Raw genomic sequence first — 13,886 nt, forward strand, 5'->3', positions numbered from 1 at the left:
ATATCCGTCCGTCCTTCTGGTTCAACGCAAACTCCGTAAAAGCTACAGTGCTGAAGTTTTGCATGTGATCTTCTAGATACTGCAGGGTTTGTATATCTCGAATGCAGTCGGAACGAACCACACATAATAGACGAAGTCACTGTAAGTGACTATTAGTGACTGAACCAAAAATGAGAGTAACAAAGACACTTGAAAGGGTATACAAACTTCGGCACCTACCAAGGTCATCAGATTTTCTTTCATTTGCGTTTTAATCAATGGATTAAAACACCAAGATTGACCTTTAGCACCGAAAAATTTGGTTTTGCGTTTGGTTTTTTTTTTCGGTTTTGAGGGGAATTCCCCTTAAAAATCGTTTTTGGGCTTTGAAACATGTTAGATGCACGTGGATTTCTTTTATCTTCTTTTGTTTTTCATTAGTTACATATCTAGTTTTGTTAATTTCAATATAAATTTATGATTATTGCAGATCGCACTCACATTGTACAATTTAATTCATAAAAACTTTCAAACACATTTCAATTTCAATTTAAACACTCGTTGGTTAGAAATTGTAAACAAATAATTTTCTATTAACCGAATGAATATATGTACATACCTATGTACATATTGTCAGCATCAAAATCATACCAGATCGAACTCGTTATCGTTATCCAAGTAAGACTAAAACAAGAAGAAGACACAAGATATATGCATAACCAGCGCCAATTGAGGCGAAGCGGCAAAATACAATAAAAAAAAAGAAGAACAAAAACAAAACCAAACAAATCTCCCATCAGCAAGTCAAGAAGATCCGAACTCGAAATACCCTACAACAATGGCAAGTAAGTACCAAAGATTTAAGAGAATTTAACCGAATCAATCTATCAATGAGATTGGGAACTTATGTATTTTTATCCCAGTAAAGTGTAACTTTCAATTGAAACCCAAATCTAATCAGCTTCAATTTATTACTCTAAAAGTATTAGTATTGTATTAACAGCAAACTCTGCTAATCAAAAACTTCAGAATGGGCACATCTTCAACGCTTAAACTAGTTGAGAATTACGAAAAGAAGCCGAAGTTAATATACTTTTGTAGTGTGGGTCATTGTAAAGTTCGTAATTCCTTTAATGAACTTTGCTAAATACGTTTCGTTTCATGAGATTTTTTATTACACCTAATTAAATATACTGATTCTATTGTTATAATCTGCTCTGACATTTTGTCAAACTTGATCTTGATTTGGCAATAAAAGGCTTAAGTACCAAGTCTCTGAAGTTAATACGCGCAGACGGACTTGGCTATTTCAACACGGCTACTCAGGAATATATACATAAGTATAGTTGAATCCTGTCCACATCTCTTGTTTATCAAAAATTTATTTATATAATTTTTCGACCTGATAGTCGATAAGAAACACCTTTTTGTAATTCTTAAGTTTTTGAGGTCCAGACTTTCAGTATTCCTAATAATTTTAGAAACTATATAATAGTAAGGTCATCTCATTGTAACAAATATTTAGAAATTGGCTCCTATATTCTTTAATATGCCTGACATATCCTACATGGCATAGGGTATATAAAAAATAAGATAAAATCTTTATTAATTGGCGCACTTTTTTCCTTTCCTTTGTTGGGTATGAATTACTTAAAAAATTAATAAAGGGTTCTGCCATTCTCCCCCAGCCCGTCAAATACTTTATCACGCAACTAGAAAAGTAACAAACTTTTGTTGTTATTGTTCTTTTTCTATTGCTGCCTAGCAATTAAAATGTTGTATTGTGTTTTTTGTTTACAACACATTTCAATTTTCGATTTGTGGGTGTGCGTGAAATATGACAAAAAAAAAAAAAAAAAACAAAACACCACAAGAACATGACAACGAGCAAAAATCATTTGGGATCAATTGATGATTAAAGTGTCCAGATGTCTCCATCCCTTTCCTTACTGCCACAAAGAAGTTGTCTCCGGTATTTTCCGCACAATCCTTCTAAATGAATCACTCAGAATGTTGCAATTACTCATTTGATATGCAAATGTTGCCCATCGACAGCCTAAGACATTATTTCTAGTGCACTGAAAACCAAAATTTTCCATAAAAATTTCCAGTCAATATTGAACTTATTTATTAGCACGACCAAAAAACAGAGAACTAACCACCATAAACTAAATTGAAATGCATTTAGTTTTTACTCTAGTGCTTAGGTAGGCGTGCCACACTCTGTCAAACATTTAGTCTAACATTAAATGAATAGATAGATTTGATACTTGCTAATCAGAGCACCCAGTTATTATATCTTTGGATTTGTTTTGTGGAAACAAGTTTCACATTTATCTAAACAAAACTATTTGCTCTCTCACTCTGTCCCCAAACATCAAAGATAATTAGCGATACTCATTTACACATTTTATGCTAATAACAAGGCATAGCATATTCAAGTTTATTGATTTAAATGGATTCTATTGATTTATGGTTGAAACCAAAGTTTGTCTTCTGTTTTGTTTTCTCTGGGTCTCTGTGGAACGTGTCTTTATCACCTTTTTTTGGTTTTGGTTTTTTTGTTTTTTATAAATATGCAACGAATAACTAATTGAGATATTAGTGAATCGTATTAGCAGCATGTCTTAGTGAAACGGAATTCCCTATTTTTAATTCAGATATTCTTTACGAAATTTATAATTTTTCAATTTAAATTCGATACGTATTAAGAGATATTCCATTCTAAATAAACATAAAATTAAGATTCACTTTATTAGATAGATCGTAGTGGCTAGATTTTTACGCTGATCCAAAATGAAAGCAGTTAGAGATGAGTAAGAATCCTGCCTGAAGTAGTTGTAATTCCCAACTAGTTTAAGCGTTAAAGACATGATATTGACTTATTATTTTAAACAGGTCGTGATCTAACTAGATAATACAATTTACAAATACATATGTATATTCAGTTATTATCTTATACATACTTACATATGAAAACAGTTACCTAACCATTTATCCATTTGCTATAGTTGGATAATTTAATGCCATATTCTTTCAATAGTAATAGTATTCCCTAAATAGTTTATATATATATATATATATTTGATATGAGGAAGTTCGTATATAGAATCCTCCCACACAACTCTCACACAGAGGCATCCAATTAATTGGGGGTCTTCATCTTTAAGCTGACGAATTGATTCTCTGTGTATGAACTCAATTGTCGATTCAGCCAACGGCCAGCGATCGTTTTGTTTGTTGGCTAAGTCTCTCACATGCTCTTTACAATACCCTAATCAAAACGATTCCCTCCACTTTGGCATCCATGAACAGCATTAATAGTCAACTTCAACTTTCAGAACTAGTTTAGTCGCTGAGGTGGGGTATATATGTAAATGTACTAAGAGAGAGATTGAGATAGAATATTATATAACATGAAGAACACAGAACACAGGAATAAGTTTGCTATATAAGTATAAAGCTAAAGTATTAACAGATCAATTTATTTAGTTACTTGATCTAGGATGTTTTGGATTAATCGATTGAGTTCCTTTATGTGAAAGGGTATAAGAACTTCTTTAATATTTTCAAGACATAGGTTTTTAATTTGTTTTTTTGTTTCTTTTTTGTAATTTTGCTCTTTCGCCAAAAGAAACTCTGGATGTGTGTGTGTGTGTGTGTGTGAGAGCTGGAGACATGGTGATCTGTATGCATCTCTGGGAGACAAAAAGCTATGGCTCTGCTCTGCTCGGCTCTGCTCTGGTGTATGTGGAGGGAAAACTCTGTGATTTCATGCTGCCAGCTTCGTGGGGCCGGCCGGACTGTCGGTCTATATAAAATAGCGTAACGGCCGCTTGCAAAAGTCATTCATTTGAAAATTGTCAATACGTTCGAACTGCTATACGAAGCAGAAGACACAAAATTCCATTAAAGACAAGTGCTCAAACGCGATCACAATCGATCGAAACATCGATACGTAACACACACACACACACACACTCCAAATCCTTTCACAAAATATTGTGCTCAAAATAAACTAACAAGGACCCAAGGATCCTAGTGAAATAACAAACAAGTGCCAAATAGAGTGAACTTAATCACGTTAATGAAATATAAAACCAATCAAGGACTAATTCTGCAAATACAATTTAGAACATTTCTAAACGAAATACCGAAATACTAAAATCCTACAACGAAAAAACAACGAGAAAGTCAAAGGATATTTCATTTTCAAGTACATTTATTTTTACTTAATCGTTTTCAAGGTAAATGAACTGTGAAATGCTTTGAAATGTTTATTTTTATTTCCATTTATTATTTCCTAGTGTTTAAGTGAAAGTTCTATCAATTTCCGTTAATCTAAGAATGCAAATTGTTTAAGTGTTAACCCTCCCCCCTCAAACCGCCCACCTCCCACCAATTATTATTTCCCACTTTTACTATTGCGATTATTTGTTACATGCAATATGTGTGTTGTGTCAAACAAATTAGAATGATTATGACTTTAGTCATTACTAGGTGGTAATACATGGGCGCCGCAAGGGGATGGGGGGTAAAAGAAGTCGTCCCCCCCCTAAAGTTCTTAACCCTCCTCTTGGCCATTCCCTTTGTCAGGTATAATTAAGCTAAAAAAATAAAACTGTTTACCTAATTGCCAATATATATTTTTTCTGTATCGTTTGTTTTACTGCCAAAGGTAATAAATATTATAATTTTTACTACTGACTCAGACATATTAAAATTTATTACAAATTGAATTTGTTTTGGCAATTTCTGTCAAAATGTCAGTTAAAAGAAATGAATCGATGCCCTTTATATTAAAACGAAATGAACTGCCATGAAGGCGGAACTAACTTTTAACCCAGATGAATGACATTTTATGGTATTAGGTAATTTTAGGCGACACCTGAAAGCCTCAGTTAGCAAGTTGTTGGCATTAGTTATACTAGTTGATTCTCAGTAGGTTACAGTTCAAATGAAAATCGAAAGCGGAAACTGAGAAAAGCAAATCATTTGAATGATTTTCGGGTAAAGAAAGGCTACTCAATCGATAGGTGATCTCTTGATTGATTAAATAGTGAAGCAGCAAATGAGAAATGAGATATTACATTTTGTTTATATACTTACACAAGAAGATTCCACAGTTAAAAAGCAAAATCATGTCAAATGCAATAGCGTGTGTATGTAAATTTGTCGCTTGCCTTTTATTATTAATAATAAAAGAGATAAAGTGGCAAAAACAAAACAAGACGAGAGGGCCGCACATCAATTGGCGACACGAAGACACTCTGAAAGGGATTCCAGCTTCAGCAGTGGCAATTAAACGAGGCGCGTGCCCAGACACATTGAACACATTTATCAATCAGAGCAATGAGTGGCGGTCGAGAGGGTGGAGGGAGGGGGAGTGTAAGAGACAGACCTGCTTTTTAATTATACGATTTTCACTCTTTGGGGCTTTCTCCTGCTGAGTGCCCTTTGAGCCATGCTTAAACGGCATAGGTACAGAGGGCCAACTGACTGACTGACTGACCGATAGCCGCTTTTCCACCATAAGAGGCGCATATTACTTACTTATTTAACTTGCTCACACTCGCTTCTGGCTCTGATCAATTTCTGGCCCAAACTGGCACAATCTGGTAAAAGTCACTGGGCTCCGATATAAACCAGTTAAATTCGCTTAAATCTCAATAAAAAGAGAAAAAAACACACATTCTCTCTCTCTCTTTCTCGCTATCTCTTCGCCTCCTCCTCCTCCTTCACGTCTTTGGATGTGTGTGGCAGGAGCTGGAAGCTGTTATTCTTTGGATAGTTTTGCAAGTTGCATATTCATTAGATTGAATTGGTAGGCCTGCTTCTAGGTGCAGTTCATTTAAATGGGTGTTGAATGTCTCTCTGCGTGTGTGTGTGATGGTGTGTGTGTATATGTTTTGTTTGTTGGTTGGGGCAATTAATTGCCATCGATTGGGCCTCTGGCATGTGGAAAACCTATGAACTTTTCCTATATCTTAAACATATTTCAGAACAATTTCTTGTCTAATTCTTTAGTTTCTTATGTTCATGTGAGAAAGCTTTCTATACGTCGATAAATGTGTGTAACGGATTTTGAAATAGAATGCATTTATCTTCTATAGGATAACTTCCCATTAAGGTATAAATATGCTTGATCAGCATGAGAGACCAAGTTGATATACCCATGTCCATCTGTTTAAATCAATCTCACGATCTCATTCCTGACTTCGGCTAAGAGCCATTGGGATCCATTGGGATTAAAAATGGGCTTAGTTCAAGAGTAAGCCTGTTAACCATATAGAATCAAAGTTTAAAAGTTGTTTTTCTCAAAAGGAACCTAAAAATACGATACTTTAATAAAACATTCATTATCCATATACATACATATACATACATACGTATCTAGGATAAAGTCATACCCTCAAAGTTCCAATCATGGACAATAAAAAAGTCCAAGAAAACATCTATTTCTTTCCAACATTTGTGACATCATCACATCGATGAGGGAGAATCCAGGTAAAATTTACCACTTTCAAAGGCATATACATATCTCAGATAATTTTTAGTAAATAGATGGGAAGTATTTTTGCAGCGCATTCCCCAAAGGGTCTATAAAAAATTTCGACTTAAGTCTAGCAGTTTTTTCTATATCTTATCATTTCTGAACTAGTTTTATAGTAATCTATACATCATGACATATGGCTCACTGGAAGATTTTGTATATATTATAATATTGCTTTAGATTAAATATTAGATAGAAAAATGCAAAAAGGATTCTTTTTTTTTTTTAAAGGAATTCATCTAAAAACTAACAATTCCATTAAGAATTGTCACGAAGAGTATCATCCCTTGGAGAACGTGCCTCAAGTCAAAGACCCTTTTTTGTTTTTTGGCCTTTTGGTTTTGTCATGCTTTGTTTGGCATTGAACAAGTGTCACCGAAAAAAAAAAAAATTGATCAATATGTAGTAGTAATAATAACAATAATAATGAAAGCAATTACACTTAAATGAAATTGTTTGTTTAAGGAAATGTATAATATATTTGTACTTGAACATGAAGCGGCCGCCACTCTCTGGCCATTGGCATCGGCATCGGCATCGTTTACAGAGATCACTTAATTAATTAATGGCACACCCAAGTCAAGAAATTGCCTCCTCCGCCTAACCCCTTGCCCGACCAGATGCAATATTCTTTAATGAAACCTTGATCTTGTCATGATCTAACCGCATAAATATACGTATGTATGTACATTGTTTTTCCAGGTTTTGAACTGGGAGAAGGCGAAGATTACCTACACCAACCAGGAATAGATTGTCATCTGTCGGAATGTTTGCCACACAGGATACCATTTTGAAGTTGCTCACTTTGTGTGCTTTGGCACATTCTATAAGTGCCTATGCCCTCCAAGATCAGGCACCACCAAATTCTGGTGCATCAGTTGCCATATTGCCCAGTCAAAAGTACTTGATTGTACGTGGAGAAGCTGCAGCAGGAAGCGGTGGAGGAGCAGCAGATTCATCCGGAGAACGTGTGGAATTCAATAATGCAGCCACCTTACTGCTTGAGGCATACAAAGCCCAACATATTGACTCCGGTGACGGTTTATTGAGGAATGCAGTGAACCCAAGCATAAGGCGACTTTCTCTGGTTTCGATTATTTCATCTTGCTATCCATGCTGGTCATCTCTTTGGGCATTGGCATATTCTATGGCTTCTTCCAGAAGGGTGGCAGCTCTTCCAATGAATTTCTATTGGGCTCCGAGATGAGCATCTTTCCAGTAACCCTCAGTTTGACCACAAGTTTCATAACCGCAATTGAGCTATTGGGCAATCCATCGGAAATGTATTTCCAGGGCACACAATTCGTATTGATTGTGATACCCATGGTAATGGTCATACCCGTGGCTGTTAAAATCTTCTATCCCATTTACTTTAAAATGGAGTTGACCAGCTGCTACGAATACCTTGGTATACGTTTTGGCAAGGAAATTCGAATATTGGGTGCAGTACTCTATGTCATACAGGTAAGTTGACTTTATCCTTTACCTAAGAGGAGTTAGTGGACTTATTTTCTTGCTTCTTTCTTTCAGATGTGCTTCTATACGGCAGTGGCTGTTCTAGCTCCAGCCATTGCCTTGTCCAAGGCCACTGGATTGGATACAAAAATCGCCGTTGTCTTGATCTATGTAGTGTGTGTCTTCTATTCCTCACAAGGCGGCATGAAGGCTGTGGTCATTGCTGATTCATTTCAGGTGGGCTTACCTTGAAATTGTTAACCCTAAATCTCTTATATCTAAGTGAACAAGACTAATTCTTGAATTTATATATTTTGCAGGCTGCTGTTCTGGCTGTATCCTTGGTTGTGATTGTTGGCCTGGGCTCTTTCTATAGTGGAAATCCTGTGCAGGTCTTTCAAACTGCTGCCGAACGTCAACGTTTAGAATTCTTCAAGTAAGAAACAGAATTTGTAACTTCTTCTAAAGGTAACTAACATACAAATGTATATCTTGCAGCATGGATCCCAATCCGACGACACGACACACCGTTTGGTCTGTGGTTATTGGTGGATTCTTCTATTGGACCTCTCTCTTCTGCACGAATCAGGCCTCGGTGCAGAAGTGCATGTCGCTCAAGAGTCTCAAGCTGGCCAAAATTGCTCTGGGATTCGCCATTCTGGGATTGATTGGTGTATTTCTATTGAATTTCTATACTGGCCTAATGGTCTTCAATCACTATGCCGACTGTGATCCCTTGACTGTGGGCCGAATTACGGCAACGGATCAACTGTTACCCTACTATGTGATCAATACCTATGAACATATTTATAGCATAGCTGGACTGTTTGTGGCTGGCATTTTTGCAGCCAGTTTGGGGTGAGTTCCATCATTTGGCATTTGTTTAGTTTCTATACTGAATTGAAATTTCCTCGTTTAGAACTGTGGCGTCGGCCTTGAACTCTTTGTCGGCAGTCACCTGCGAGGATTTACTAGTCAATGGCATGAATATTAAAATCTCACCCGAAAAGGGAGCTTTATATGCCAAATGGATGTCGCTGGGCTTTGGTATTGCCTCATTTGGTTTGGTTTTCATTGTGGAGCATCTGGGTGGTGTTTTACAAGCCACCTTGACTCTAAATGGCCTGGTTGGTGGTGTCACATTGGGCCTCTTTGTCTTGGGTATTGCGTGTAAGCAGGCAAATACCAAGGGAGCCTTCTATGGCGGTCTTCTCTCACTGTCTCTGGTCATATTTGTGGGCGTGGTGGCACAAATAGCCAATGTGGAGTCTCCACCATTGCCCACATCAATTGAAAATTGTGATTGTCATGTGAATGTGACAAATAAAATTGAAGATCTACTTCGTGAGCCACTGTCACCCACCAACCACCAGGAGGAAGGAGGTTTCACGTAAGTCTCATTGTCAGTAAAAATATATAAACGTTCCGACATTGAAACGTATCTTTTGTTTTAGGTCCTGGCCCATTTTCCGTTTAAGTTACATGTGGTACAGCATGATTGGTTGCCTCTTGACCGTATTCCTGGGTTGGCTTATCTCGCTAATCATTGATTTCATCCAACGACGCAATGTCCTTAAAATAACCTCGGCCAAGGGCATTGATAATCCCGCCATTTCCCAGGAAATCTTCAAGGGTGAGGCACCTGTGCAATTCACCAGCAATTTACCAAAGGAGTCAACCAATGCCGAGGGTCATGTCAATCATGCCATACGCATCGATGACGAATGAGAACCAAATCCAATCTGAGTGCCGATATGCAACGTATTCCTCTTGTGTAACTGTAACCTCTATGTACAAAGTCAACAATCTTTTTTTTTTCGTCTTTTTTTTTTTTTTTTTTTTTTTGTTTAGATTAGTCGATTGGAGTGATTTATAGTTTGTAAGATCTATTGACAGTATTCTCTGTGTACACGGTTTACTAATTTTAACCATGAACGTGAATTTATATACATATTGTATTTTGATTTTAAGTAAAACCATAAATAAATCTTTGAAAAAATAACTTAAATTGGATCTAGCCAAAGTTCAAACAATCGAGATTTTTGAATGAACCACCTAGTTGAAAAGTTTTTTCATAAATTTTTACTACTTTTACTTTCTTTATGGAAAAGTAATGCGAAATTTCAGTAAAAAAAATTGCATTAAATTTGGGACTTGGAAAAAATTAAAAATTAAAAAATTAAAAAAACATAAAAGTGCTAATAACTCGGCAGTTTTAAGGATGAGCGGGATGTCGTTGGGTCAGATGGAAGTCCTTTTTCAAGCGCGTCGACTGACATTACCATGTCCTGGAATGTCCTTTAAATAGCTGCAAAAAAGGTCCTTTTCAGAAAATTGCATGTCCTGCATCCTTAGACGACCCCAAGTTTTTTTTAATCCAATCGATAGAGATCATCAAGGACCTTCTAGGAGACCATGTCCTTTCGTCCTGCGCCAGGATTTGTGGATTCTAGAGCTAAAAAACGCAAAACAGGATAATTTTCTCGACGCCATATCTCGGCAGGACATTGATCGATTTCACCAAGACATCCTGTTTTGGGGCCTCCTGGATCAGGACTATCGTAATGCATTTATTCGAATTTTTGTAATGGGGATAGTCAGAAAAATGGCAAACAATCGCAAAAAATCAAAAAAAGTCCTTTTTATTCAGCCATTTCAAGGACGATCAGGATGTCCTTTGGGCAGATGTTTATCCTTGATGACCTGTTTTGACTAACACTAACAGATCCTGGAATGTCCTTCGGGCAGCTGAGGTAAAATAACTTTTCTATTTGAGAAAAAATGGTAAATATCTCGTGAGTCCTTTTAAGGATCAGGACTAAAATGGTGTCAAAAAATGCGGACCATCAAGGACTATAGTTGGTGCAAAAGGTATATCTATAGTCCTGCAGGGACCCGAGATATCACGGATTTTGTCCAAATTTAAAAAAAATTTAAGTCAGTCGCCTACTAAGTAATTCTGTTGGCCTGGTACTTCATATTTTCTCCAGTGCGAATTTCGTCGTTAAAAGATCGAATTTCGTCGCCCGCCAAATTCAAAAATCCCGCCTGTCGGTTTAATTTAAAAATTCAAATGCCCAAAAGTCCGTTACACATTTAATAAAAATTTTAAAGCAGTTGCCTACTAAGTAATTCTGTTGGCCTGGTACTTCATATTTTCTCCAGTGCGAATTTCGTCGTTAAATGGTCGAATTTCGTCGCCCGCAAAATTCAAAAAATTCGCCTGGCGGTTATATTTAAATATTCAAATGCCCAAAAGTCCGTTACACATTTTATAAAAATTTTAAAGCAGTTGCCTACTAAGTAATTCTGTTGGCCTGGTACTTCATATTTTCTCCAATGCGAATTTCGTCGTTAAAAGATCGAATTTCGTCGCCCGCCAAATTCAAAAATCCCGCCTGTCGGTTTAATTTAAAAATTCAAATGCCCAAAAGTCCGTTACACATTTTATAAAAATTTTAAAGCAGTTGCCTACTAAGTAATTCTGTTGGCCTGGTACTTCATATTTTCTCCAGTGCGAATTTCGTCGTTAAAAGATAGAATTTCGTCGCCCGCCAAATTCAAAAATCCCGCCTGTCGGTTTAATTTAAAAATTCAAATGCCCAAAAGTCCGTTACACATTTAATAAAAATTTTAAAGCAGTTGCCTACTAAGTAATTCTGTTGGCCTGGTACTTCATATTTTCTCCAGTGCGAATTTCGTCGTTAAATGATCGAATTTCGTCGCCCGCAAAATTCAAAAAATTCGCCTGGCGGTTATATTTAAATATTCAAATGCCCAAAAGTCCGTTACACATTTTATAAAAATTTTAAAGCAGTTGCCTACTAAGTAATTCTGTTGGCCTGGTACTTCATATTTTCTCCAATGCGAATTTCGTCGTTAAAAGATCGAATTTCGTCGCCCGCCAAATTCAAAAATCCCGCCTGTCGGTTTAATTTAAAAAATTCAAATGCCCAAAAGTCCGTTACACATTTAATAAAAATTTTAAAGCAGTTGCCTACTAAGTAATTCTGTTGGCCTGGTACTTCATATTTTCTCCAGTGCGAATTTCGTCGTTAAATGATCGAATTTCGTCGCCCGCCAAATTCAAAAAATTCGCCTGGCGGTTATATTTAAATATTCAAATGCCCAAAAGTCCGTTACACATTTAATAAAAATTTTAAAGCAGTTGCCTACTAAGTAATTCTGTTGGCCTGGTACTTCATATTTTCTCCAGTGCGAATTTCGTCGTTAAAAGATCGAATTTCGTCGCCCGCCAAATTCAAAAATCCCGCCTGTCGGTTTAATTTAAAAATTCAAATGCCCAAAAGTCCGTTACACATTTAATAAAAATTTTAAAGCAGTTGCCTACTAAGTAATTCTGTTGGCCTGGTACTTCATATTTTCTCCAGTGCGAATTTCGTCGTTAAATGATCGAATTTCGTCGCCCGCAAAATTCAAAAAATTCGCCTGGCGGTTATATTTAAATATTCAAATGCCCAAAAGTCCGTTACACATTTTATAAAAATTTTAAAGCAGTTGCCTACTAAGTAATTCTGTTGGCCTGGTACTTCATATTTTCTCCAGTGCGAATTTTGTCGTTAAAAGATCAAATTTCGCTGCCCGCCAAATTCAAAAATCCCGCCTGTCGGTTTAATTTAAAAATTCAAATGCCCAAAAGTCCGTTACACATTTAATAAAATTTTTTTTTATTTTTTCATTCAATTAAAAATTACAAGTCCATAAAACAAAAAAAGTGCTAATAACTCAGTCGTTTAAAGTATAATTTTAATATCCTGTGGCATGAAGGAAGTCCTTGTCATTGCGCATCTATTGGCATTGCCACGTCCTGGAATGTCCTTTAAATAGCTGCAAAAAAGGTCCTTTTCAGAAAATTGCATGTCCTGCATCCTTAGACGACCCCTCCTTTTTTTGATGCCAATCGATAGAGATCATCAAGGACCTTCTAGGAGACCATGTCCTTTCGTCCTGCGCCAGGTCTTGTGGATTCTAGAGCTAAAAAACGCAAAAAATGATAATTTTCTCGACGCCATATCTCGGCGGGACATTGATCGATTTCGCCAGGACATCCTTTTTTGGAGCCTCCAGGATCAGGACTATCGATCTGCATTTAAGGATTTTCAATATCCTTCCAAAAATTTTGATCGAATTTTTGTAAGGTCAGAAAAATGCCAAAAAAAGTGACAAAAAACTACAAATGTCCTTATAACTCGGTCATTTAAAGGACGATCAGGATGTGCTTTGGTCAGATTGTAGTCCTTGATGATCCGCATCGACTGACACTATCGGCTCCTGGAATGTCCTTCGGGAAGCTGAGATAAAAGGACTTTTTTGTTTATGACAAAATAGCGAATATCTCGCGAGTCCTTTGAAGGATCAGGACGAATGTTGTGCCCAAACATTCCAATCATTGAGGACTATTGTTGGTGCAAAGGACATCCCGATAGTCCTTCGGAGAGCTGAGATATTAAGGATTTTGTAGTTTTCTTCAGATTTTTTGATCTTTTGCTTGAATTTGGGACTTGGAAAAAATTGCATTAAATTTGGGACTTGGAAAAAATTACAAGTTAAAAAAACATAAAAGTGCTAATAACTCGGCAGTTTTAAGGATGAGCGGGATGTCCTTGGGCCTTGGATGGAAGTCCTTTTTCAAGCGTGTTGTCTGACATTACCATGTCCTGGAATGTCCTTTAAATAGCTGCAAAAAAGGTCCTTTTCAGAAAATTGCATGTCCTGCATCCTTAGACGACCCCAAGTTTTTTTGATGCCAATCGATAGAGATCATCAAGGACCTTCTAGGAGACCATGTCCTTTCGTCCTGCGCCAGGATTTGTGGATTCTAGAGCTAAAAAACGCAAAAAAGGATAATTTTCTCGACGCCATATCTCGGCAGGACATT

The 13,886-nt window shown here is 36.7% G+C and overlaps 2 protein-coding genes across 3 annotated transcripts; both read left to right on the top strand.

Moving 5' to 3' along the window:
* The first annotated feature begins 4,052 nt into the window (after positions 1-4,052).
* On the top strand, positions 4,053-7,373 carry LOC137573854 (uncharacterized). Of its 2 annotated transcripts, none has more exons than XM_068285914.1 (2): positions 4,053-4,226; positions 7,235-7,373. In XM_068285914.1, exon 1 carries the CDS (start codon positions 4,067-4,069, stop codon positions 4,142-4,144), a length of 78 nt encoding a protein of 25 aa, XP_068142015.1. In that variant the 5' UTR covers positions 4,053-4,066; the 3' UTR covers positions 4,145-4,226; positions 7,235-7,373. The 2 variants fall into 2 exon arrangements, with proteins under 2 accessions (XP_068142015.1, XP_068142016.1); XM_068285915.1 differs by having other exon boundaries at positions 4,053-4,195; positions 7,235-7,316.
* On the top strand, positions 7,299-9,989 carry LOC137573853 (sodium-coupled monocarboxylate transporter 1). Its single transcript, XM_068285913.1, is given in 7 exon segments — positions 7,299-7,577; positions 7,580-7,996; positions 8,063-8,224; positions 8,308-8,423; positions 8,486-8,845; positions 8,907-9,377; positions 9,442-9,989. Coding segments are annotated over 7 exon segments (2,079 nt in total). The 3' UTR covers positions 9,716-9,989.
* Positions 9,990-13,886: the final 3,897 nt, after the last annotated feature.

Source organism: Drosophila tropicalis, unplaced genomic scaffold, assembly GCF_018151085.1.
Source record: "Drosophila tropicalis isolate 14030-0801.00 unplaced genomic scaffold, ASM1815108v1 contig_443, whole genome shotgun sequence".
NCBI classification, from domain to species: Eukaryota; Metazoa; Arthropoda; class Insecta; order Diptera; family Drosophilidae; genus Drosophila; species Drosophila tropicalis.

What these genes read in the sequence shown, in the direction of transcription:
- LOC137573854 (XM_068285914.1), top strand. Translation starts at nt 4,067, where the DNA reads ATGAAATATAAAACCAATCAAGGACTAATTCTGCAAATACAATTTAGA.